This window comes from Bison bison, unplaced genomic scaffold (assembly GCF_000754665.1).
Source record: "Bison bison bison isolate TAMUID 2011002044 unplaced genomic scaffold, Bison_UMD1.0 scf7180017864213, whole genome shotgun sequence".
Taxonomy (NCBI): domain Eukaryota; kingdom Metazoa; phylum Chordata; class Mammalia; order Artiodactyla; family Bovidae; genus Bison; species Bison bison.
The window spans coordinates 547550-574536 of record NW_011494785.1 but is presented as its reverse complement, the minus strand read 5'-3'; the positions used below and the strand labels follow the sequence as shown (position 1 = coordinate 574536).

General features: G+C 49.2%; 1 protein-coding gene across 2 annotated transcripts in view; it reads left to right on the top strand.

The window, feature by feature from the left end:
- NCAPD2 (non-SMC condensin I complex, subunit D2) overlaps positions 1-24914 on the top strand; it is a 25648-nt gene extending 734 nt beyond the window's left edge. The window contains exons 2-33 of one of the 2 annotated variants that reach the window (XM_010844971.1): positions 6-80; positions 813-962; positions 7929-8004; positions 8285-8343; positions 8802-8983; positions 9369-9511; positions 11179-11306; positions 11378-11501; positions 12541-12688; positions 13661-13858; positions 14183-14317; positions 14412-14499; positions 14592-14772; positions 15230-15354; positions 15855-16088; positions 16385-16559; positions 17098-17182; positions 18782-18915; positions 19226-19358; positions 19451-19535; positions 19611-19778; positions 20374-20543; positions 21263-21374; positions 21448-21571; positions 21654-21809; positions 22137-22314; positions 22401-22495; positions 22982-23062; positions 23154-23337; positions 23985-24111; positions 24208-24360; positions 24570-24914. In XM_010844971.1, the coding sequence (XP_010843273.1) occupies positions 836-962; positions 7929-8004; positions 8285-8343; positions 8802-8983; positions 9369-9511; positions 11179-11306; positions 11378-11501; positions 12541-12688; positions 13661-13858; positions 14183-14317; positions 14412-14499; positions 14592-14772; positions 15230-15354; positions 15855-16088; positions 16385-16559; positions 17098-17182; positions 18782-18915; positions 19226-19358; positions 19451-19535; positions 19611-19778; positions 20374-20543; positions 21263-21374; positions 21448-21571; positions 21654-21809; positions 22137-22314; positions 22401-22495; positions 22982-23062; positions 23154-23337; positions 23985-24111; positions 24208-24360; positions 24570-24655 (4194 nt within the window). In that variant the 5' untranslated portion in view covers positions 6-80; positions 813-835 and the 3' untranslated portion in view covers positions 24656-24914. The other variant, XM_010844972.1, reaches the window with a different exon arrangement.
- Positions 24915-26987: the final 2073 nt, after the last annotated feature.

The following is a 26987-nucleotide window of genomic DNA, read 5'->3' as shown; positions in this document are numbered from 1 at the left end:
GTGGGGTTTTTTTGTTTTTGTTTTTAATTCCAGCCCCACGACGCGAGTTGGAGGAACGGCGGGTGAAGCTCTCTTGTAAGGTGTGGTGTTCTGGGGGAGCGGGGAAGAGAGGCCGGGAAAATCTGGCATCCGGCAGTGAAATGCGGTATTAAGCTGTAGTAGATGTGTCCTTGTAGTACAACGTGGTGGAAACAGTCAGATCCGCAGTGGAATTTGAGCAAATCGCTTAACGTGCCTTAGTTTCAATTTCCTTATCTGTAAATGGAGCCAAATTACTATGGACTCCATGAAATGGGCATTTTGGAGACTTAGATCAGGTACGACGTTCGCGTAGCCTAATAGAACCTGGCACAGAGTAAACAGTAAATATTAATGATATGTCATTCTGGAGACAGGAAACCCATCAGCTCACACTGGGTCACTCTGGTCTTAGATGAGACCTCTCTATATACTTAAATTTTCTCATAAAAACAGAAATAAGAGTGCTAACTTAATGCATTGATATGCCACTTTACAGTTCTTTAAATATTTTAATATTCCTTGACTCCTTGTTTCCTGAGAGCAACTTTGTAATCAGAGATCAGTAATCCTGTTTTACAGATGAGGCCCAGGGGGTTAAGTGATGTGACCAAGTGTCAGAGTCACAATTAGAGTTCAGTTCTAGTCCAGGGTTAATCACATCCTTTAAGATAATGTTATTAGCTTGATGCAAAACTAAAAAGCATGTATATTCAAGGAGAAGAGTAAAAGAAGCAGATTGAAAAGACAGCCTTTAGATGTAGACCCTGACTTATTTGCTGTTTGGCTTCCAGCCCTGTGAGCCATTGGGAGAAAGATGTCTCCCCAGGTATGGGAATTCCATCTGCCCTTATCCCCAGAGGAGTTGTTGAAAAGTGGAGGGGTGAATCAGTATGTCGTGCAAGAGGTACTGTCCATCAGACATCTTCCATCGTACCTTAAAGGTAAGACTCCATAGCTGCCACTGTGACTAGCCCTTCAGAACAACTGCCGGCGTCTGATTCTATTGTCTGTCTGTTCCACTACACCACTAAGCTCCATGGGGGTGAGGGACATGTCTTTTCTGTTACTTTCTGTTTTCTGTGTAGTGTTGTGTTAAATGAAGAATATATTCATTAACCACTTTCTCTAAGGTACACAATAAACAGTTCTGGTGTATATGATTAGTCTTCGGGGAGAATTTAATTTTTGATGTTTACCTCTTAATCATATGCCAGAATAGAGTCGTGGTGGTTTTAAGAATTATAGGAGAAGATGTCTTCTAAAATGTCTGAGACTTGACCTGACCTGTTTCAGGTAATAGTTTTTTAGAGTCTAGATCACATTTCCAGGAATGTCCAATGATGGAAAAAAGCATATGTGCACAGTAGCAATACTGTACAATATATGTATCGTTCAGTTACACACTGAAACCTATAGATGACCGCAGACAATTCCTACAATTATCAACAAGACTCCATGCATAATGTCACTGTACTGCTTGGAAGTGTCTTGTATCAGTTAGATTGCTTTGGAGAGTTACAGAGAGTAGAGATTAAGTCTGTTATTGCCCACAGCAAGTAGGGTTCATTCATTATCAAGCAGCTTGATGATATAACTGCAGCTTGTCTCTTCTTGGCCTCCCCGTTACTGTTACCAGATCACGGCTCCTTGTTCTGATGAGCAGAGGTAGGGAAAGGGATTTTTCTATCTTTTGTAACAATTGCATTGCTTTTGGCATTTAGAACCCTAAATATAAGTTCTTTAAATAACTCGTGATCAGATCATTTAATTTATTCAAGCATTTACTGGTGATAATGCTGTTTGCCAGGAAGTGTTCTCTTCAACTGGGGATACAGTAGTAAACAGACAAGATGACAAAATTGTTTCTCTCACAGCTTTCAACAAGTAATAAATAAATTGTAAATGCCAAGGAGAAGAATTTTTAAATATAGAAAAAGAATACAGTGTGCATTATAGATTGGCATTTTGTGTTGGATGATCAGAAAAGACTTGCTGATAGGAGACATTTAAGCAGAGACCTTACAAGTGAGGGCATTAACTATGCAGATTCCAAAGGAAGGGCAGACAGGAAAAGCCAGTCCTGAGGTGGAAAAATGACAGTGTGGTTGGAGGGGAATATGCTAGGAAAAAAGAGGTCAGGTGGAAAGTAATACAGATCATTCTAGAGTCTTGAACCTCAAAATGTGGTCTTCAGGAGCATTAGTATCATTAGTTAGGAGCTTATCATGATTTACGAGCTTATTAGAAATGCAGGATAAAAACCCATCCCCAAACTGCTGAATCAGAAAATCCATTTCTTAAGAAGATCCTCAGATGGACATTTGGTGGCTCAGACATTAGGAATCTGCCTGCAATGCAAGAGACCCAGGTTCAATCCCTAGGTCAAGAAGATTGCCCTGGAGAAAAGAATGGCTACCCACTCCAATATTCTTGCCTGGAGAATTCCATGGACAGAGGAACCTGGTGGACTGCAGTCCATAGCGTCACAAAGAGTGTCTACTATGTTGAGCAGAGACTGTAAGGGGCAAGGGAAGAAGCAGGGGCTAATTCAAAGGCTAATGAAATAATACTAGGGAGCTTGCTTGGGGTGATAGCAGCAGAGGTGATCATAAAAGGTTAGATTCTGAGTAAATTTTGAAAGTAGAGTCAACAGGATTGTTGATGGACTGGATTAGATTTACAGGGTTAGAAAAAGAAGAATCAAGGATGATTATAAGGCTGTTTGACTTGAGCACCTAGAAGAATGGAGTTGTCATCTACTGAGGTGGGGCAGTGTAGGAAAGGAGAAGGTTTAGACTGTTGGTTATATGATTATGGAGTTGAGGGGAGAGGTGCCAACTAATGATACATATTTGGGATTTAACATTTAACATATAGAGGGTGTTTAAAGCCATGAGATTCAGTTGAAGAAGAAAAGCATTTTCAGACATAAGACCTAAGACAGTCCAACATTTGAAGGCTGGAAAGATGAGAAGGAACCAATAAAAGAAATTAAGGGCCAGTCACTGAGGCAGAAAGTGAGCAAAGATGCTAAATGGAAGCTAAATTAAGAGACGTTTGAAAAGGGAAAGGAGAAATCAGCTGCACATTTAATCCTGGACTTAGCAACGTGGCACTTGCTGGTAACCTTGATGAACACTATTTCAGAATGGTAGGCTCAAAAGCCTGATTGGAATACATTTGTGAGAAAGTGGGATGAGAGAGGTAATTAGAGATGGTAGGTTTAGATAAGCCTTTCTGTTTGTGGGTTGTTGTTTTTTTTTTTTTTTGCTTTAAGGAGTAGCAGAGAAATAGGGTGTAGCTAGAGGGGCAAACAGAGTCAAGGGAGGATTTAGTATTTTTTTTTTTCAAGATGAGCAACATTACATGTGTTTATGCTGAATGTGGGGCCTCCTATGTGGTGCTAGTGGTAAAGAACCAACCTGCCTACACAGGAGGTATAAGAGACTTGGCTTCCATCCCTGGGCCAAGGAAGATCCCCTGGAGGAGGAAATGACAACCCACTCCAATATTCTTGCCTGGGAAATCGCATGGACAGAGAAGCCCAACAGGGTACAGTTCATGGGGTTGCAAAGAGTCGAACATGACTGGAGTGACTGAGCACACATGCGTGCCTGCCGAATGGGAATAATCCGAGAGGGGAGAGTTGATGATGCAGGAGGGAGAGGGAAGAAGGATTGTTGGAGAAGTATCCTTTAGGGGGTCAGAGAGTATGTGATGGGGGTGGGCGGGAGGAGATGGTTTTATTAGAGCAAGGACGGTTTATCCACGGCAGTGCAAGAGAAAGGAGAGCATGTGGACCAAGATGCAGATAGTGCCTGCTGATAAATACAGAGTTTGGCGAAGCTGGAGGCTCTCTTCTGTCTGATTCTATTTTGTTATGGGTGGAGAAAAGGTGTGAAATAATGCCTAGAAGAAAGCAGACATTTTGATATTTGGCAAAACTAATACAATTATGTAAAGATTAAAAATAAAATAAAATTAGAAAAAAAAAATTAAAAAAAAAAAAAAGCAGATAGGCCTGGGAACTTGTAAAAGGCTTACTAAGGGCCTACTTGAAGTCCTGAGATGAGAATAGTTGGCATGGTTGTATGTTTTTTCAAGCCACGTTTATAATTTTAAAAAAGCAGAACAGAGAAATGAATATGTGATATGACCTTGACAGTTGAAATAGTATGCATAGAAGATAAACTGAAAAAATTAGCCAGATGTTAGCAGTGTTTGTTTCTTTCTCATTTTCACTTTACTGTATTTTCAAGATTACAGAAGGAGGTTTGTAAGAATGGGAGATGGCTTACAAGTACTGAGTTAGATTGTGTGCCAAGTATTACCCTGACTGCTTCACATGGATTATCTCACTTAATCTTTACCAAAAAATTCTGAAAAGCCCTATGATATACGATCTGTTATTATTCCCAATTTACAAAAGAAGAAACTGAGACTTGGTAAGCTAAGTAACTTAGTCTAGTAAATGTTCAAGCTGAATATAAATGTAAGCAGTGTGACTAGACTAGATCAGTGGGAGGTGTGAATGGAGAGAATCATTGAATGTAATAAAAAGTAGGTTAACAGGTAATCTTTGAAAGAATAGCTGTTAGATTCATCAATCTCAGAAACTAGGTTTCAGGGAATTGAGAAAGATTAGACAGATTTTAATGGGACATGAGAGCAAACTCAAATGAAAGGCATTGATTGTTTTTGTATTGTTTGTTTTAAAGAAGTGGGGGCCTGAGCATGTTGTCAGAGAGTGTTCCCTGGAAAGGATGAAATCAGAGGTGAGAGAAAGGAGATAAGACTTTGGCAAGGCAGTGAGAACAGCTTAGCTCTGGAACAGAAAATCTTTTCACTTGAGACTGAAACAAAGTGGGAAGGTGTTGGAGGAATGATTTGTTGACTGAGAGGCAGGATTACTTTGGGTCTCGTTCTTTGGGTAAAGTAGAAAACGGTCATCTACTGAAGGAAGAGAGGCAAAGGGTCAGAGAACGTATAAAGGGGAGGCTGTGCTGTGAGTATAGTGTATGGAGTCAGTAGGAGTTGGGGAAATAAAGTAGTTTGTTAAACGTTGCAAAGGACCAGGTCATAGTTGGACAACATAACACTGTAATGTGATGAATCAGGTCAGCGAGCCAGCAGTGATAATGGAGTACAGGTTCAAGCTTTACTTTCCAGGCAGACCAACTTGGTGCCACAGAAAAGATTTTGACAGAATTCTTTCCCTCCCCACCCACAGAAAGAGCTGGATCTACAACTTGTTTCAAAAACTGACTCCATACAGGGGTAGCAAGGCTACCGGGTTTCCCGGTGGCTGAGCAGTGAAGAATCCTTCTGCCAGTGCAGGAGACTCAGGTTCGATCCTTGGGTGGGGAAGACTCCCTGGAGAAGGAAATGGCAACCCATTCCAGTTTTCTTGCCTGGGAAATCCCATGAACAGGAACCTTGCGCGCTACAGTCCATGGGGTTGCAAAAGAGTCGGACACGATTGAGTAATTAAACAGCAACAGCAGCACTCTCATTACACGGGGCAGCAGCAGCAGTTGCAGCTCCCGGACAGCCACATAATCACAAGGGTAGACAGCCTGTGCACTTGAAGCCGTCCTCTACCCAGATAGCCATTCTGCTTTTCACTTTGAGGAAGTATGCTGCTGCTGCTGCTGCTAAGTCGCTTCAGTCGTGTCCGACTCTGTCCGACCCCATGGATGGCAGCCTACCAGGCTCCCCCGTCCCTGGGATCCTCCAGGCAAGAACACTGGAGTGGGCTGCCATTTCCTTCCCCAATGCATGAAAGTGAAAGCAAAGTCGCTCAGTCGTCTACAACTCTTAGCGACCCCATGGTCTGCAGCCCACCAGGCTCCTCCGTCCATGGGATTTTCCAGGCAAGAGTACTGGAGTAGGGTGCCATCGCCTTCTCCATTGAGGAAGTATAGCATTCAGTAAATTACAAGAAATATTCACCACTTTATTATAAAACAGGCTTTGTACTAGGTGGTTTTTGCCCCCAACTGTAGGCTGTTATAAGTGTTCTGAGCATGTTTAAGGTAGACTAGGCTAAGCTGTAGTATTCAGTAGGTTAGGTAGTATTAGATTTTTGACTTAACAATGTTTTCAATTTATAGCAGATTATTCCAAATGTAGGCCCATGGTAAATCAAAGCAGGTCTATGGAGGCAAATGAACCTAAGTGTATTGCAAATGTTTGAACACACTAAAGGACTAGAGAACTAAGTAACTAGGAAAGCCAGCGTTTTGACTGTGAGTTGTATATGAAAGAGCTTTACACAATTAGCGTCAGGTAGTTAGTAAATTTATTTTTTAAAGGGGTGTGGGTTAGCAGTTCTGAAACTGTTACATGTGTATACTAGGATTAAGCAAGTACATAAATGAACTTATGTTTTTAATATACACTAGAGGTAAAAATGGCACCCCACTCCAGTCCTCTTGCCTGGAAAACCCCACGGATGGAGGAGCCTGGTGGGCTACAGTCCATGGGGTCGCTAAGAGTCGGACACGACTGAGCGACTTCACTTTCACTTTTCACTTTCATGCATTGGAGAAAGAAATGGCAACCCACTCCAGTGTTCTTGCTTGGAGAATCCCAGGGATGGGGGAGCCTGGTGGGCTGCCGTCTTTGGGGTCGCACAGAGTCGGACACGACTGAAGCGACTTAGCAGCAGCAGAGGTAAAAATAGATACAGGAGTATGTCCATTTATACCTACACACGTGTATGTCCTGCATTTTGCAGTCTGGGTGGAAGGAGCTCCTAGTGGTCAAGTACGGGACTGTCTGAACAACAAAAGAAAAAGTAATAGGAATGGATTAAAACAATAAACAAAACATTCATGAGCCCATTCTGACACACATAACTGAATACATAAATTATGTATCGAAGGGAAAGAAAAGCTCATACTTACAGTGGCATTCCCATTAGTGACTATATAAAAGGAATGATAGAGGTAGGCAAACCACCATTTAATAAAAGTAATCTTTGTGTCAGGTAAGAGTCATCCCTTGTTGCTTAAATTAGGGGCAGAATGTAGTGAGAAACAGTATGTCTGCCTAGTTGCAAAGTATCTCCCTCCACAAGATACTTATTAGTTGCAAAGGGGAAAATAGTAACTTTGCAGTGGAGACACCTGGTGAACCCTACCGACTGATCAGTTAACATTGCCAGTAATAAGGCATCATGTCCTTCTGGGTATAATGGTTGAAGGACGCAGCCTTCCTTTCTCAGTGATCTAGCCAAAAGCACATGACCTCAACCTAATCATGAGAAACTAGCAGACAAACCCAGAGTGAGGAACATTCTATAGAATAACTGGCAAACAACACTTCAAGTGTCAAAGACAAAGATCAGAGGAAAGTAAGGAGGTGTGATGGCTAAATGCAATGTGTCCTAGGTTGACTCCTGGCCTGGGAAAAGGATAGAATTAGAACAGCTGGCAAAACTCAAGCTCTACAGGTTAGTCATTAGCGTGCAGTTACTGTTCATTTTCTGGTTTAGAATAGATCCTTATAGTAATACAAGATGTTACCATTGTCTGGGTGAAGAATACAGGAACTCTACTGTTTTTACTACTTTTATCATTTCAGACTCTTAAAAAGATTCTGGGTTTGTATTCATTAGTAAGTTGGACAAGTCACAAAACTACTCTGACATTTAATTTCTTTTGCCACAAAATAGACACAGTACTATTTGCTTCATCTCGCTCAGAGATGGAGTAATAAAACTCAATTGTTTTGATAAAACAGGACAACATGTCAGGTGTTACTTTAATAGATTACATTGAAATGAACTGTGTCCTTTAGTGATTCTACCAAGAAAATCAGTTAATTCCATTTTTTCTGTCTTGAACAGAATTAACCAGAAATGCCTCTCCCTCTGTACTGATCAGTTTCTTTCACCTTTACAGCTTTTCAGACCGCCTTTCGAGCTCAGGGGCCCTTGGCCGTGCTGGAGCATTTTGATACCATCTACAGCATCCTGCAGTAAGTAACGTAGCTCCTCTGGTACTTTAAAAAGAATTGGTGGCTGTTTGCCCTAACTTTGCATGTTAGTCCGGAAATTCCATATTACAGTTCACTGATACTTGGTTCTGGGTGCTGATATTTCTTCTCATGAGCATTTACCCTAGCTCGCCACCATATTTATTCAGACAAGTGATTGCACATGTTTTTATAAGCATTAGACTCCTTGGGTTTGATCTGATCTGTTAGAATGGGCTCTGCAGGTTCCTGGCTCACCCCCGGCACTTTCTTTCCCTCATAGTCACTTTCGAAGTATAGACCCTGGCCTCAAGGAAGACACACTGGAATTCCTCATAAAAGGTGTTTATGGGAAGGGGGTAGGGGATGGAAGGTGTATGTTGCTGTTTGCTGCATTTTATCAGCCATGTGATGATATCAAGGCTGTGGTGAATCAGTTGGTTTGGCTAAGCCCGGGACCTCTGACCTACTAGGTCTGTAATCTTGGTGGGCGATACAGAGCAATGTGTGTTCACTGTAAGGGCAGACCGACAATATTCTTCCTACTTGTGGGCTGCCTCTCTTCAATGGAGGCTGTTCTTCCCGTTGCCAGAGAGAACATGGGGTAACGAGTAAGAGAGTAGGGATAGGGCATGCTCGGGACATCAGGGTCAGGTGTCCAGAGGACTTAGCCTGTGCTGTGGCCACTGAGAGATGAAACACAGATCTTTGGTAATCTGATGGCTGCAAGTGCTGGGGCTTTGAAGTTGGGTGGTGTGAGGAGCGTGAGTGAAACTGACCCCAGATCCTGCCCTTTGCAGTGGTGTCCCGCCACTCCCAGGAACTCCCTGCCATCTTGGATGATGCAGCTTTGAGTGTGTCAGACAGAAGCGCCCACCTGAATGCCCTCAAGATGAACTGCTATGCTCTGATACGCCTCTTGGAGTCCTTTGAGACCACGAGCAGCCAGACGGGTCTCATGGACGTGGAGCTAGGCGGGAAGGTAATTTGGTGTTCCTGGCTCACTTAATAAGGGGTCTGGGGAGATGGGGGAGTTGGTGGGAAAGATGGAAGTCAGTGATTCTGAGAATCCTTTCCCTTTCTGCCCTTGGTCCTTGTTTAAAGTTTATGAGAAGGTACTCAGAAGTATCACAGGGTAACTTTTGCTGAGAAGCAGCTCTTTCATATTTTGAAACTTGTAATCCTTCTGTCTTACCTTCTACCTTGTCTTGACACTGGATAGCTTGGGCACTCAGACTAACAGATTGTGATTCTCTTTTCTTCCTCATTTTTTCCTGCTGCTGCTACTGCTAAGTCACTTCAGTCGTGTCCGATTCTGTGCGACCCCACAGACGGCAGCCCACCAGGCTCAATATATCCTTTTTTAGGGTAGGAAATCCCGGGCCAAGGCAACCCATGGCTTTGACTGGGAGGAAGAGAGGCAACCAATTCTTCAGCTTTTAACACAGCTGCTCCAGTTGGACATCCGTCACTTGTGGAACCACTCGATAATCGAAGAGGAGTTTGTCAGGTGGGTGGTGACTGCGCCAGGGGATGCTGGCCGTGAGGAATGAGGGCTCTGGTGTTAGAGATGCTTTTGAAACGCTTCATTTCATGCTGCAGTTCTGTCTAATACATAGACGTGTGCCAGTTACGTTGAATTGTTCAGAAGTAGACAACAAAGGTTAGAAACAGCTTTATTCAGTCACGTAACAGCATTTACAGAGAATCTCCTAGGTACGTGGCTGGTATCATTAAAGATATTGAAAACCAGCATTTCTGCTCTCTTAAGAGTTTGTATTTTAGAGCAGAAGACAGTTTTTTATAAATAAGCAAAATATATAGTATGCTTTCAGGTTTATTACTGTGGAGAAAAACAGAAGGGGTGGAAAGTGTAATGGGAAAGGGCTGTAATTTGTATCAGTGACTCTAGCAAGACTTTTTGAGGTGGTGACATTTGAGCAAAGCCTTCAAGGAGGTAATGAGAGCCACGAGGAGAACGGGAGGCAGAGCAAGGGCAGGAAATAGGTACCAAGGAGGGAGTGTGCTGAGCAGGTCCAGGTAACAGCACTGAGGCCAGAGCGACAGCTGAGACAAGGTGAGGGCTAAGCTGTGAGGTCGGGGCAGGGGGAGCCAACTGCAGGGCCCCTAGGCCATCACAGTGACTTCACCATCAGCGTGAGGTGGGGCCCCTTGGGGTTCCAAGCAGGGCAGTGAGGTGGTCTGGCTGCCCTAACAAGGTCACTCTGGCTGTTGTGTCAAAACAGACTGGCAGGAAAGGAGGAAAGCGGGAGACCAGCTAGGAGGCTGTGGCGGTGACTTGGGCAGGAGATGGCCGTAGCTTAGACCCAAGAGGGAGTGGAGATGGGGAGCCGTGGGTGCAGTCTGTATTTGTTCCTTAAGGAGAGTCTACAGGATGAGCTGGCAGATGCATTAGAGGTTGGAGGAAGGGTGTGGTCGAGGATGACTCACCTTGGGTTCTGGGTTGAGCATTTGAGAAAATGGAGCTGCCAGTAACTGAGATAACAAAGCCTGTGGGAGTGTGTTTAAGGGGAAAGCAGAAGTTCTGCTTTGGGTGTAGAAAGTTGGAGGTGCCTGTTAAGACATCCAAGTAATGTCACTTTTGGGTGTGAAATGTACAAAGTGAAGTAGTAAGGGAGAGAGATCTGAGCTCGAGCACACATTTGGGAATGTAATGTGTTTATATAAATGGTTTTTGTAGCCATGAGACTGAATGAGATCAGTAAATCAGTAAGCATAGCTAGAAGAGAGCAGAAATCTGAGGATTACCTCGGGGTGCTCCAGCATCAGGAGAGTGATTTGAGGAGGAACCAGCTAAGAAACAGAGAGGAGCCTGGGCTCCTGCTGCCAGATGAGGCATGTTTCAAGGGAAAGGGAGTGACCAGTTGTGTCAGATGCAGCTGAAAGTTCAGCCAAGATGAAGACTGAGTTGGCCATTCAACATTGAGAAGTCATCAGTGATTTTGTCTGACTTTTATCATATATTCAGCTTCTGTGCAGACATCATAACTTGTGAGAAGGAGGGAGTACCTACATGGCGGTCAGCAAAGCAACTAGATGCAGAAGGTGATAGAGTATAGGACCCTGACTGCAGCAGCAGAGATAGAACGAATGAGGCAAGGGCAGTATAATTGAGTCCAGACCACTGATGTCATCATCTCAATCTTCTTTTCTCAGCTTGGTTACGGGCTGCTGCTACCGCCTCCTGGAGAACCCCACCATTAGTCACCAGAAGAACCGCCCTACCCGAGAAGCCATAACGCACCTGCTGGGTGTAGCTTTGACACGTTATAACCACATGCTGAGTGAGTCGGCCCTTCCTTTTCCCCACCCCTCCCGAGGCCCAGGGTCGTGGCTCATGTGCAGGACTCCGCAGGTGCCACTGTGAAGATCATCCAGATGCTGCAGCACTTTGAGCACCTGGCATCCATCCTGGTGGCGGCTGTGAGTCTTTGGGCAACTGATTACGGAATGAAGAGCATTGTAGGAGAGATCGTAAGGTGACCTGCCTTCTCTACGTTTCTAATTCTCATTTTCCTCAGGTAGAAGAGGAATATTGGAGACAAATTCTCTGTGTAACACTACATTCCTTCAGATGTTGTTGTTAGTTGCTAAGTCATGTCCAACTCCTTATGACCCTATGGACTATAGCCAGCCAGGCTCATCTGTCCATAGGATTTCCCTGTCAAGAATACTGGAGTGGGTTGCTATTTCCTCCTCCAGGGGTTCTTCCCAGCCCAGGAATTGAATTCCTGCATTGGCAGGCAGATTCTGAAAGCTTGCTGCTGCAAGCTATGTGTTACACCAGAATTCGTGACCTCTGGAGGAGAGGATTTCTATCCGGGCTCAGAGATGAGGCTTGACTACTTAGAGCTTTTTGTGTAGCGAAGTTCTATTAAAGTATAATAGAGAGAGAGAAAGCTTCTGACACAGACATCAGAAGAGGACAGAAAGAGTGCCCTGTTGCTGGTTTTTAGCAAGGCATTTTGTGTCTGTTAGCAAGCTGCTAATCAGATAAGAGAGATTCCTCAAGGCTGAGGGAGTTTCACTAGGCCCCTCTCCCACAATATGCATTTTTGAGATAGGGCGGCACAAAGTGTGTCATCCCTGGCCGTAAAACAATTAACATGAATACTGGTTTGTTGAGCCATTGTCACCCCAAGGTTTGAGAAGAGAAAAAAAAGGTTAGTCTTAGGTGAAACTATTTTGAAGAAAGGCAGATTCCAAAGCAAATACATCATTTCACTAACATAGCTTAAAAAAATATTTCCATAAGAAAAATTGGTTAGCTCAAGGCAGAACCAGGTGCTATTAGAAGCCCCTTCAGTTTTGTTGTAGAGAAGGGCAAAGAGGCTGCCACTTGCAGCCTATTTCCTCCTGCCGCTTGGGCACCTCTGGCCTTCCTCTGTTACCCTTTCAATTCTTTACCATCTGACCCACCAGGGAAGCCCCCTGCAGATGTTAGATGTCAACTTAATTCTTGCCGGGACCTAAGTGATTAGGTTACGCTGCTCTGGCTGTGTTTATTCCCCTGTGTAGAGAGATTGGACAGAAGTGTCCCCAGGAGCTGAGTCGGGACCCTACGGGGGCAAAGGGTTTTGCGGCCTTCCTGACGGAACTAGCAGAGCGCATCCCAGCCATCCTGATGTCCAGCATGTGCATTCTGCTAGACCATCTGGATGGAGAGGTAGGTGGTTGCTTGGTCAGTGGGTTGTGAGTCCATTTTTGAAAGGCTGTTTCTTAACATGAAGGTAGTAACTTTCACATGAAGTCAAATTGTCTTGGCTTATCACTGTGGCAATTCCTTCCTGTAGAGAAGCAGATGAAGTTTATTGAATTAAAGGGCCATGTCAGTCTCACACTGGTTTCATCTCAACCTGGTAGAGAGATGACAGTTCCACAGCTTAAGTCAGTGAGAGACTCAGCTGTGGTTCTGGGTCCATCCATTCTGCAGGATGAAGCCCCTTTCTGCCACCCGGCTCTCAGATGCTCCCATATCACCTCTCTCAGTTCTCTTGTCCTCAGTGTTAACCTGGCTCCTTCCCAAACCTGATATTAGCTCTCCTCAGTGAATGTTAAGAACCACGATAATCTACTCATTCACCTAATGTATTGATACCATGACTTTAGATTGCAAGATCCCATTCTCTGGCTCTCGGCGTGGCAAAAACCCTAAACTGTTCTCCCATCAGATTCTGCAGTGCACATGGTCAGGCCTAGGGCTGATTGCTGTTTCTCTGTCAGTGAATTGTGGGAAGGGGATTGTGAGGGAAGGCAGTGTTATTAGTAAGGATCAAAGGCTTTGAGGCCTCAGAAGCAAGGTGGTAATTAATGCTTCTGAAACATGTATTGGTGGGTGGATGTGATTTCACATTCAGCTGCCACCATGGCTACCTCCTTGCATGGAGGGGAGGGGAAGGGGTACTGCTCTGGGCTCTTACTTGTTTTGTCCCTACATTCTCTTCTGAGCAGTCAAGGCCCTTTTGGCATTCAGCTTTTTCCAGTGACCTCAGGGTGAATGCCAAGCTTCCAATGCAGGGGGATGCGGGTTCTATCCCTGGCCAGGGAACTGAGGTCCCGATGCTGAGCACCATAAGAGTTTAGGGCAAGGACAGTCAGGGTGGGGTGCAGAGCCCCCACCAGCCTCGCTCTCCCTCAGAATTACATGATGCGCAATGCTGTGCTGGCGGCCATGGCAGAGATGGTGCTGCAGGTCCTGAGTGGGGATCAGCTGGAGGCGGCATCCCGGGACACCCGGGACCAGTTCCTAGACACTTTGCAGGCCCATTGCCACGACATCAACTCCTTTGTGCGCAGCCGAGTTTTGCAGCTCTTCACCCGAATCGTCCAGCAGAAGGTGAGTGGCCATTGACGTGATAGAGACCCACAGAACCCCTCTGTGCAGGCCGGAGAAAAAAGAAAAGTAGCTGTGTCAAAGAAGAGTCTAGAATTCAGGATTTCACTGCCAATAGTAAAGGTCCTCCTCTATCAGGGACAAGGATTCTGGCTCCATTCAAGAACTACACTGTCTTAATACACACAGTATTCCAAAACTCTTCACATCCCGTAGAAAAGTTTCCTCAGCTGAGTGGCTCGCACGTGTAGAGTGCACTTCACCATCATCTTGACATTATGGCCAGTGTGGGCTGGGATCTGATCCTCTCCTCCTGCCTCCCCACAGGCTCTGCCCCTGACGCGTTTCCAGGCAGTGGTGGCCTTAGCTGTGGGGCGTCTGGCAGACAAGTCGGTGCTGGTCTGTAAAAGCGCCATCCAACTGCTCGCCAGCTTTCTTGCCAATAATCCCTTTTCCTGCAAGGTACGTAGCCCTTGGCCCACCCAGAAGAGGGATTAAATGGAAACAGGTGAAATTCCACGAGTCAGTGATCCTGATACTCATTGTTTCTTGGTAGCTTAGTGACACTGACCTTGCTGGACCACTGCAGAAGGAGACCCAGAAATTACAAGAGATGAGGGCCCAGAGGCGAGCCACAGCGCCTTGTGAGTAGGGGCTCTGGGGGAGCTTTCAACCTTGACACCCTTTTCCCCACAGTGGGGAGCTCAAGGCAAGAGTCTGAAACCTTCTCGTTCAGCCGCAGAACTAGACCCCGCTGAGGAGTGGGAGGCCATGCTGCCAGAGTTGAAAGCTACCCTGCAGCAGCTGCTGATGCTTCCCCAGGAAGGAGAGGGGATGTCTGAGGGCGTTGCCGAGACAGAGACCCCCGAAGAGGTGGAAGGACGCATCCGTCAGTTGCTAGCCAAAGCTAGTTACAAGTATGAGAAAGAATGCAGTATTCTCTCGTGACCCATTAGGTTTAGAGTTCACCTTTGGGAAACTCTATATATATATATGTTTTTAATTGAAATACAGTTGATTGGCAATGTTGCACTAATTTCTGCTGTACAGCAGAGTAACTGTTATACACATGTATACATTCTTTAATGATACGTTTTTTAAAAATGAGAAATCTCTTCCAAGCCTGCTTTCTAGCCACATAGTTCCCTTCCCATGGAGCAGCAACAGTAGTGGTTAAGCGCCTCCTTCTAGAGATAATGTTTAGTCACACAGCCAAACTTAGCTTCATTTCCCCCCGCCCCCTTTTCACACAAGTGACAGAGTTCTCCACCGGAAGGTCTGGGTTCTGGGTGGATTTGTGAGCTAGGCTGTCTGACACAGGCTGCAGTGATGCTGTCAAGGGGGCAGGATTGGTGACAGGCCATGTTCTGTCAGGCAGGCCGTCATCCTCACTCAGGAAGCCATGGGCCGCTTCCAGGAGTCTGAACCCTTCTGTCATGTGGACCCCGAAGAGTCAGAGGAGACCAGGTTCCTCAGTCTCTTAGGAACCATCTTCAAAGGTAAATTCCTTTTCCTTCTTCAGTCAGCAAACAAGACACTTCAGCTAGTATTTATGGCCCATTGACTTTATGTCAGACACTGACCTGACTCACAGCCTGGCACTGAAAGAGGCCAGAGCGGGGTCTGCAATGTGTCTGCTTGGGAACGGAAGCAACCCACAGGCCTGAGATCCATAGTCACAGGGAGTAGAAGGGTATTTCAAGCCATAGATGACTCAAGAAATCTTTTCTGAGAAATGAACCAAGATATTTTAGACTAAATTCTAAATTTATACTTTCCTATTGGGAGTTCCCTGGAAATCCAGTGGTTAGGACTCCATGTTTCCATTGCAAGGGGCGTGGGTTTGATCCCTGGTTAGGGAACTGAGATCCTGCAAGCCACATAGCATGGCAAAACAAAACTTTCCTATGGTAGAAACACATACTCATGGATGTTTAGAACTGTTGGGTTTCCCCATATACCCTTGAACAAAAACTATCCTGTAATTCTCTAACTCTAGGCCCAGCAGCTCCCACCCAGGAGGAGAATCCCCAGGCGGCTGCAGGGAACTTGGGCCCAGGAGAGACTGGCTGTAAGGACAAGCCCAGTGGGTCAGAGCCTGAGGAATGCAGTGATGAGCTGGTGAAACAGGAGTTGCTGGTGCAATACCTGCAGGATGCCCACAGCTTCTCCCTGCAGATCACCAAGGCCATTGGCATCATCAGCAAGATGATGTATGAACACACGACGACAGGTGTGCCGGCATCCCCACCACAGAGGCCAGGGCTTGTGGTTGGAAGGACCCATCCCGTCCGTACTTGATTGATGTCCGTCCTCCTTTGAAGGGCCCAGATTCTCTACTTCCATTTGGCTGCTGTAGTCCTGTGGAGTGTGCATATAGCATTTGACAGGGCACTGGAGAGAGGTGGGGTCCTCAGGAAAAACAGGGAGGGTGTCCCCTCACATGTTGCTACGTTAAGAGAGGTTCTGTCTTTAAGTGTTGGGGCGTTTCGCTGCGCTGATAGGTGACGTTTGTGTCTGTCCTCTCAGTGGTGCAGGAGGTGATTGAATTCTTTGTGATGGTGTTCCAATTTGGGGTACCTCAGGCCCTGTTTGGGGTACGCCGCATGCTGCCTCTCATCTGGTCGAAGGAGCCTGGTGTCCGGGATGCTGTGCTTAATGCCTACCGCCAACTTTATCTCAAACCCAAGGGGGACTCCGCCAGGTACACGGGCTGCATTGCCTTTGCTAACTTCCTGAAGTCAGCCTCTCCCAGGAGGTGTCTAGTCTCCTGAGGGGAGGCAGGGGAGTGGGCTCCTCCTAGGGGACTTGTAGACCCAGAGGCAGTAGGTCTGTGATGGACTGGGGGAGGGAACTCCCAGTGAAACCCAACCTAAGCAGTTATTTGGTTTATTTTTGTTTCTTTTTATTGAAATATAATACAACATTATGTAAGTTACAAGTGTAGATTGTAGTGATTCATAATCCTTAAAGGTTATATTGTTTTTAGTTATAAAATATTCCCCATGTTGCACAGTGCATCCTTGTAGCTTCTTTTACACAGGATAGTTTGTCCTGTTAGTCCCCTACCCCGTATATTGCCGCTCCCCACCCCTCTCCCCACTGGCAACTACTAGTTTGTTCTCTTTGTGTATCTGGAATAGTTGTGTATTGTTTGACACTGGCGGGATTGCCTAATAACCTATTTGCCAGGTTTAGCTTCTCCGTCTTTTAATGACCCCTGATCTCTGCTGTTCCCATAGAGCCAAGGCCCAGACTTTGATTCACAATCTCTCTCTGCTGCTGGTGGACGCCTCAGTTGGGACCATTCAGTGTCTTGAGGAAATCGTAAGTATGCTCACTTCCACTTACTCACTCAGCAAATATTAGTAAGATTATGGTGTGCTCAGCAACTTACTTAGCCCCTCAAAGAAATATAAGATTATCTGCTTTCAACTCTAGTTGGCGGCCAAAAAACATAAAACATTTTAGAGCAATGCAGCAGATAGTTAAGTGGTATAGGTAACAGTTATTGTAGCGACAGTAATATAACACATTATGCCAGGCACTAATTTAATCACTTTGCTCGTATTAACATGTTTCATCCTCACAATGGCTCTAGGAGGCAGTATTATTATCTACATTTTCCAATAAGAAACTTGAGGTAGAGAGAGCTTAAAGAACTTGGCTAACTTCAGCCAGTTAGCGACAAAGTTTAAGATTCAATCTCAGGCTTCAGAGTTCCAGAAACCATACTCCTGCCTGGTACGTTATGTTGACGAGTAGAGAAGAGAGCAGTGTCAGGTCGAAGAGTTGAGGGCAGAGCTTCCGAGTTGAGGGCAGAGCTTCCGAGTCGAGGGCAGAGCTTCCTGAAGGTGGCAGGACTTGATTTGGATCTTGATGCATCAGATTTAGAGAATTCAAGAGAGGAGGGGAAACATTTCAGACAGACCTGAGCAAGAGCACTGCCTGTGTTGTACAAGGAAGACCGTTGCGTTCTGGCCCAAGATTGTTACCTGGAAAAGATAGTGAAGCTGGAAATGGGTTGGAGCTGAACTGGGAAGATCTGTGGGATCTAGGACTTGAACCTTAGCGGCCAGGGGCCCCAGCATTTCAGTGTGACAGAGCTACTTTGAAGGGTTTGGGTGGTAGGGCTCCAGGGAGAGACGGTGCTGACCACGAGCCTCCACTGGGAGGAGCAGCACCACCAGCCTCATTTTCTCCTCACTGCGGAAAAGAAAAGCCTGCCAGAGGCGCCTGGCCTGAGATGGCGCAGGGCAGCAACTGGCCAGGAGCCCATACAGCAGGCCACAGAGAGCTGTTTCCATCAGTACTTGGTGAGCAATGCTGTGGCCTGATGAAGCAGACGTCTGGGAGAGCACAGCACACAGGCTGGTGGGAGCCAAAGCAGGGAATGTTCCTGGAGGCTGCTGCCGGTGTGCAGTGACAGGGATCTGGACTTCCGGGGTGGGAGGAACAGCTATAGAGTGGCACTTCATGGAAGACAAATTTTAAAAGGGAGAAAAGGTGGAATGAGCAACCGATGCATTAAAAATCAGGTGACAGAGGTTTGAAGCATATGAGACTATTCGTGGTGTTGTCACTGGCAAAATGAAAAGGCAAAGATGATGGTATCCATTTGGGACACATTGAGTTGATGTTAGCAGTGAGAAAACCTACTAGAAATCTCCACAAAGTGTTGTCCAGACTATAGATGTGCACACTCGGCAAGGTCAGTTTCAGCACGTCATCTAAAGAAACGTTTGCAGGCAGGAGATTGGAAAGTAGCAGAGGTGGAGGCATCTCCCAGACCCCAGCTTTACATCTTCAGCTGCCTAAGGAGCTTCCTCTCCACTTCGGGTTCTCAGTGTTCTCTTCAGAGGAGGCAGACCAGGTGTCAGGGGATTTGTTACTCTGGGGCCTGAGCCCTTTTTCTTTTCTCTCCAGATCTGTGAGTTTGTGCAGAAGGATGAATTGAGCCCAGCAGTGACCCAGGTGCTGTGGGAGCGGGCAACCGAGAAGGTGCCCTGCTCCCCTCTGGAGCGCTGCTCCTCCGTCATGCTGCTTGGGATGATGGCACGGTGAGGCTCAGATCAGACAGGCCGAGGGGTGAGAGAGAAGAGAAAGGTTCCCTGAGGACCGTTACTACTGCTCCAGTGAGAGCACTCGGGCCAGCTGCGCTCTGCGTGTGCGTCGCTGCCTAAATGGAGGCAGTTCCAACCCGCTCAGCAGAGTGGTCAGCGGCGCGCTAGGGATGCTGAGGGCCGGCCCCACACGTAGTGCCCCAGGGCTCACGAAGCCCTGGGTTGGGACCTGGCTCCTACCCTCCTTGGTGGTGGTCCCCACACAGAGGTGTCTGAGTGGCTTTAACTCTACGGCTTCTTCTCCTAGAGGAAAGCCAGAGATTGTGGGAAGCAACTTGGACACCCTGGTGAATATAGGGCTGGACGAGAAGCTCCCACCGGACTACAGGTTGGCCCAGCAGGTGTGCCACGCCATCGCCAACATCTTGGACAGGAGGAAGGCACGTGGGGTGGTGACGTCCAGCCTAGGGAGAGTGGGTGCCCCTTGTCCACCCTCGACACTCACCCGCGTTGTCTTCCCTGCCCTTAACAGCCTTCTATGGGCGAACGTCACCCTCCCTTCCGGCTGCCCCAGGAGCACCGCCTGTTTGAGCGACTGCGTGAGATGGTCACGAAAGGTGAGCTGCCGCGCAGAGCCTGGGGCAGAAGGGCTCCTCTGTCTGTGGTGGCAGCTTCCCCCTCTTCCTGTGCAGGCAGCGTCCACCCAGACCCGCTCTGGGTCCCGTTCAAGGAGGCGGCTGTGGCCCTCATCTACCAGCTGGCTGAGGGCCCCGAGGTGATCTGCGCCCGGATATTGCAAGACTGTGCGAAGCAGGCCCTGGAGAAGTTGGAGGAGAAGAGTGACCACCAGGAGGCCCCGCGTAAGTGGGCAGGGGGGTGGTGGGCCCATGGCAGCAGCCCCTGACACCACCACCTCCTGCAACCACTCTGACCCCCTCAGCCCTCCCTGTCCCTTTCTGTCACTCAGGCTGCACAGTCACTGCTACCATGCCCTCCACCCTCATGTCTTGCTTCTTTTTTTAAATAATTGTATTTCTTTTTGGCTGTGCCCAGTCTTAACTGCGCAGGCATTTCTCTAGTTGCAGTGAGTGGGGATGACGCTGTAGTTGTGGTGCATGGGCTTCTCCTGGTAGTGGCGTCTCTTAGTGTGGAGCGTGGGCTCTAGGGCACAAGGGCTTCAGTGGCTGTGGCTGCCAGGCTCTAGAGCACAGGCTCAGTAACTGCGGTACCTGGGCCCAGTTGCTCCAAGGCATGTGGGATCTTCCCGGGCCAGGGATGGAAACCCGCGTCTGCTGCATTGGCAGGTGGATTGTTTACCATTCTCTACCAGGGAAGCCCTCCTGCTCCTTGCTTGGGTATAGAGCACGTGAGCCAGGGACCATCAGAGAAAACAGTGCGGGGGCCTGTGAGACTTGATGGCCTTTCTCTCCCTGCTTTCCTGCCCCCGTCCTGCAGAGGAGACGCCCGTGCTCCCCACCTTCCTGTTGATGAACCTGCTGTCCCTGGCCGGGGACGTGGCTCTGCAGCAGCTGGTGCACCTGGAGCAGGCTGTGAGCGGAGAGCTCTGTCGGCGCCGAGTCCTGCGGGAGGAACAGGAACACAAGAGGAAGGAGCCCAAGGAGAAGGTGAGTGGCGCGCCTGCGCTTTGGAGTTCCTGCCCCAAGTCTTGCCCAGACTCGCTTCTGGCCCTCAGGTCCTTTACGTTCCTTCTGGGGAGCTCTGCTTCTCTCCTATTCATTGAGCTCATGGGGGCTCTGCCTCCTTGCTCCTGATAACCTGGAAACGATTAGTGAGAACATAAATGGATCACCCACGAGGTGTTTTAGGTAAATCCAGAACATCGAGGTAGGGGCCTCAGCATAAAATCCAGGCTGTGCCCGAGGCAGTGTTTGCTAGACCCTGCACACTCCCACCGCCTTGCTGGCAGCCTTGGAGACTGGGCCTGGCCCCTGATGGGACCTTGTGTTCTCTCCACTAGAGGCAGTGATGTCTGGCAGACAAATGAGATACAGCCCTGCAGCAGTGGGGTAAAGTCTGACCTTCTCTGTGACCTTGAGCCGTTGTCTGGCAGGTTCCATCGATTTATTTTGTTCAGGAAGTTATATGCTGCTATGAGGATGAATCGGAAGAGATGTGGGATGCTTTGGCCACTTTAGACACAAATGGAGGGGATTTAGTACTTTTCCTATTTAATTCATGAGGCTTTGCTCTTCAGATACACGTGACAAGCCTGTGAAGAGCTTTGCAGAATTTGCCCTTCCCCAGATCCATTCATGTGAAATGAAGGGTAGGCTGGAATCAAAACTGTTTGCTCACCCATGATCCCTGGCTGCTTTCCCATCAGAATTCAAAGTCTGAGTCCACCTTGGAGGAGGAGATGGGGCTGGGTGGGGCCACAGCTGATGATACTGAGGCAGAACTCATCCGCGGCATCTGTGAGCTGGAGCTGCTGGAAGGTGAGAAGGGCTGCTGGGTGAGCCTTCCCCAGCCAGGTAGCCCGTCCCACACCTTGACTTGTTCTTTAACCAGGCAAACAGACACTGGCTGCCTTTGTTCCACTTCTGCTTAAAGTCTGCAACAACCCTGGTCTCTATAGCAACCCAGAGCTCTCCACAGCTGCTTCACTCGCGCTGGGCAAGTTCTGCATGATCAGGTGGGCCCCAGGGTGGACACTGCCTTCCCGAGGAGGGTGGGGGCTTGTGCGGTTTCCCTGACGATCCTCTCTTTGCCTCTAGTGCAACTTTCTGTGACTCCCAGCTTCGTCTTCTGTTCACCATGTTAGAAAAGTCCTCATTCCCCATCGTTCGCTCTAACCTCATGATTGCTACTGGGGATCTGGCCATCCGCTTTCCCAACCTGGTGGACCCCTGGACACCCCATCTATATGCTCGGTGAGAGACCCCTCCCAGCGCCGTCTCGGTCCCTGCCAGCCCTGGAGGCCGTGGGGAAGTCGGTGTGGGAATCCCCAGAACTGTGTCCCCCTGGTCTTTAGGGCTCCCTCCCACATCTGGGCACGCCCTGGCTGGGTGTGACCCAAAGGGATTGATGCCTCTCGTCTAAAGCCTTGGCACCAGGCTTGGCCTCTTTCCCCAAACTCAACTCTAGACATCCTCGACCGGTACTGTCAGAAGAGGCCGCGGCTCCCTACTGAGGGCCTCCCTGCCACCATCGGGTGCGCCCACAGTCCCTGTCCTAATGCCGTGAGATTTCATCCCTAGCCTCCGGGACCCCTCTCAGCATGTGCGGAAAACAGCCGCCTTGGTGATGACCCACCTGATCCTGAAGGACATGGTGAAGGTGAAGGGGCAGGTGAGCGAGATGGCCGTGCTACTCATCGACCCTGCCCCTCAGATCGCTGCCCTGGCCAAGAACTTCTTCAACGAGCTCTCCAACAAGGTGAGAAGTGGGGTGGCTTAGGACTTGCTGCTGAGGGACGGGGCAGTCATGTGCTGGTCTCTGTGACCTGGCTCGCTCTTTTACAGGCGAACGCCATCTATAACCTCCTTCCAGATATCATCAGCCGCCTGTCAGCCCCCGAGGGAGGCGTGGAGGAAGAGCCTTTCCACACCATCATGAAGTAGAGTCCCTGGGCCTTGGGGCATTTGTTCCTTTGTAGAGCAGGCTCGGGAATCACACAGACCTGTTAGTGATGTGTGAAGTCCAGTCTGATGCTCTGAGCCGTGTGGACTTCAGCATCAACCCGCCTCTGTAGTATTCCTCCTGTGTAAAACGAGGCCCCCAAATACTTGTTCCTTAGTTCTTGAGAAGATTCAGTAAGATAAAAGTCCTAACACATGCTTACATGATAAGCATGTAAACAGGACTCATTGGATGGCAGCTGCTTTTGTTCTAAGTTTCCAGTCACACTGTAAATTCCTCAGGAGGGTGGGGTGGATCCTTCCCTGAGGTGAGGGAGCGGGCAGGAGGGACAGGCCAGGGCAGAGAAGGGTCTGCCCCTGAGGCAGGAGGGCGACAGAAGGCGAGTGCCGGGGAGGGCCTGCGTGGGTGTCAGTGGTGGGCTCGGGGCCGCCCCCAAGGTGGTCCATCCGTTTCCCGTCCGCAGGCAGTTGCTCTCCTACATCACGAAGGACAAGCAGACCGAGAGCCTGGTGGAGAAGCTGTGTCAGCGCTTCCGCACGGCCCAGTATGCTGCCTTCCTGGAGGGTTCTCGGGGCTAGAGGAGACCCTTCCCTCGGGGGTCCCGCTGAGCCTCACCACACCTTCCCTGCTTGCAGGACTGAGCGGCAGTACCGGGACCTGGCGTACTGCGTGTCTCAGCTGCCCCTCACAGAGCGGGGTCTCCGAAAGATGCTCGACAATTTCGACTGCTTTGGCGATAAATTGTCAGACGAGTCCATCTTCAGCGCCTTTTTGTCCATCTTGGGCAAGTTGCGGCGTGGGGCCAAGCCCGAGGGCAAGGTGCGCGGTGCCTGCTGCTTTCAGGCTGCAGCTCACACGGGTGTTCTGAGGCTCCAGGTTTCTGACTTAATCCCCAGCTGATTGCAACCAAGTAACCGGGTGACCTGAGACCAGATCTTTCTGTCTCCAATTCTATTCTTTCTTTTTTTCTTTTCTTCAGGAGACTTTCTTAAGGGCCATTTCAGGTTCAAAGCAAAATTATAGTAATTCTCATGTACCCCCAGTTACCCACATCCCCTGCCACAGGCTGCGCGGGACATCTGTGAACCTGCCTTGACACATCCCCGTTGCCCAGAGAGCGTGATTTGCAGGAGGGTTCACTCCTGGTGATGTGTGTGCTGATGAATGTATCGTGACTGTGCCCACCACTGTGTGTACTTCACAGTCGACGCCCCGCCCTGAGCGTCCTCTGCTCCCCTGCTCACCCCCCTAGTCCTGCCACCACTGATCCTTCTACTGTCACGGCAGCTTCGCCTTTCGCAGGGTGTCATGTAGTTGGAACCACAGAGCGTGTGCTCTTCTCATTTGGGTTCTTCCCTTTAGTGATCCACATTTAAGATTCCTCCGTCTCTATTCATGGACTTGTTTCTTTTTGGTCATAGAAATAACGATTTCCAGGCCTGTTTCTAATCTGTTTTTCCCTCCAGGCTGTAATAGATGAATTTGAGCAGAAGCTTCGGACCTGTCACACCAGAGGTTTGGACACAGTAGAGGAACTTGAGGTTGGCCAAGGCAGTAACCAGAGAGCCCCGTCAGCCAGAAAACAGCCAGCTGGTACGTGGGGCCGCCCTTTGGGAGATTCTGGGCGGGGCCCTCCTCTCAGATAGAGGTTCCTTTTTCCTTCTGGACCCACACCTCTGCTTCTGGTAGCCGCTCGGCACAGGCATGTGGCTTCTACAGCCTCAGACGACTTTGTCACACCGAAGCCCCGCCGTACCACCCGCCAGCATCCAAACACCCAGCAGCGAGCTTCAAGAAAGAAACTCAGGATTGTCTTCTCGAGTGATGAATCCAGCGATGAAGGTGCCATGCTCCCTTCCAGACCCAGCCCGGCAGGGGTGGGGTGGGGCGGGGGCCAGGCTGACTTTTGACAGGGTCCTACTGTGTAGGCCCCACCCCCAGGTCATCTTCCTGTGCAGTGTGGTCCAGGACGGTCCCATTTGTTCTCTGAGACCTATTTTTCACCATCTTTGTGACTCAGCTTTTTCTTATTCCCCCAATTCTTTGTACAGAACTGTCAGCAGAGATGACAGAAGATGAGACACCCAAGAAAACCACCCCCATCCGCCGGGCATCTGCTCACAGGCACAGGTCCTAGGGGCAGCCTTGCCTATCCCAACCCTGCTGTGCACGTGTCTTATAAAGAGTGACCCTGAATTCATTCCTTTTGTAAAATGCTTGTTTGCTTGTCTCCTTGGTTTTTTAATGCATAAATGGTCATTATAACATAAGGCTTTGCTCTTAAACCAGCCCAACTGAACCGAGTTGAGCTGCTTTCCTTGGAATGTATATATATATATATGTGTTTGTCAGTTTTCTTGTTTTCTAATGAATAAATATTTTTATATAGTTTTAGAGGTTTTTCCTAAGCTTGTCTTTGTCTTGTCTTTCTCGCTAGCCCGGAGGCAGGCAGCAGCAGAGGGTTATTGATCGGGAGGGAGACGCTGAGCCCAGGGGTCTGATGTGTGTCCAGCCCCTCAGTGCCTAATCTCTCCCCAGCCTCCCCCCTGCACGTGGCAGGACGCTCGGCTGTGTAGAATTAGGCAGCGCCTAGACTCCAGAGCCGCACTTCTCAATCTAGGGGCAGTTTTACCCTCTGGGAGACATTTGGCAACCTCTAGAGACTATTTCTTTGTCACAACCTAGCAGAGAGGGGTGCTACCAGCAGCCAGTGGGTAGAGAGAGGCCAGGGATGTTGCTAAATATCTGACAACGCACAGGACGGTTCCCACCACAAAAAAAGGATGCGTCAGCCAGTGAAGCTGGGGTTGAGAAACCCTCCTCTGACCAACGGCTCGCTTTGTCCTGCCCCTACCCCCACTCGTGCCCCTCTAAAGACAGCTGACTGAGCTGGCCAGGCTGATGGGAGACCAGGTCATGAGTCCCCTCCAGCTCTAGACAGTGTCTCTGGAGACGGTCCCCCAGGGGTTCCTCACAATGTTACAGGGTCTACAGGAAGTCAGCCCCTAGACGCAGGCCCTGTCCACCCCCTTCTGCTCCCCAGGTCCTCTCTGCTGAGTCACCTGAACCGCAGGCAGTGTGGCTGCTGTCATGACTACACTGGTGTCTCTGCTGTCATGACAACAGCAGACTGCGTCAGTCCATGGTCCCTGGGCACTGAACTCCCTCTTTTCAGCAAAGGACAATAATGAGAAATGACAGGCGTGCAGCAAAGGGGAACATGCTTCCGGCAGTGTGGGAGGGCGGGGGTGGGGGGTCCTGCTAAGGCCCTCTTCAGGCAAAGTACTGTGTCCTTGGCGCTGGGGAGGAAGCCCCATCCACTTCCCAGCAGGCTCCTCAGTGTGGCTCCTTCCCTTGCCATTAAGTGCCTACTGGCCCTGCTCTTGCAAAGTCCGGGGCGTGGACCATGCAGATGGCCGCCCGCCACAGCAAACATTGGAGGAGGACAGTCCCAGAAAGGGAAGGAACCGCTGGAGTCGGGGTGCAGGACTGCATGCTCTCTGCCTTTTAAGCAAAGGTTATCACCAGCCGGGCTAAACTTAGCCACAGGCTTTTCAGCTGGAGAAGGGGGCTGGTCTCATGTTACGCTGGGCCAGCAAAGAGGCCCCAGTTCTGTCCCCCAGCACCTGCTGATGGGCAATGTCCATTCTACCCCACTCCACCCCCCCCCCTCCACTACAAACCCTCAACCCTTGAGTCCTCAGATCCAGCCCTTCCAACATCCTCAGTTCACAGCCCCGGCACGGTCCCTGGCTTCTGACTGGAATGGATTCCTTCCTCCACATCACCTGTGGAGAGGAGCCGGGGCCTGGTCCCACCAAGTGCCCAAGACTCCTGATTTTTTTTTCCCTATTCTGGACTCTTCACCCTGCCCCCAACATCTCCTGGAGGCAGCCACGGGAAGGGGAGGCCCTCACTCCAGGGCTGGCCTGCACGTCCCGGGATGGGGAGGGACTTCCGCCCTCACGTCCAGCTCTCAGCCCCGGGGGTGGACCGAGCTGGACAGGGTGAAAGGGGCATTGTCTCCCAGGCCAGGCCTCACAGCCCTCAGGTTTCCCAGGAGCGCCTGTGTGGGAGGCCTCTGGCCTCTACCCGCCCAGCCCCTAGCAGTGATGCTATCGCCCCCGGGCCCCCCGGCCGAGCCTGGGGGAGAGCAGCTGGTGCACCGAGGGCCGGGTTTCTCAGGTCTCCTGCTGCCTGCACGGCAGGACATTGTGACCTTCAATGCTGAAACCTCCACGCCTCAGGCGTCCTCCGGAACCTCCTTCCGCTCCAGGCCCCCAGAGCCTAGTGCCCAAATCGCCCCCCGGCCCAGAGAGGCCCGAAGCCAAGTTATGGGGGGTGGGGGAAAGTGGGGGAGCGGGGAAGTAGCCGGCAGGAGGCCCCTCCCGTGCTTTTCCTTTGCAATGCGGGTGTCATTACCGAAGAGCCTCGAGAAGTTCCTCAGCCTTCCGGCTTCTCAGCCTTTG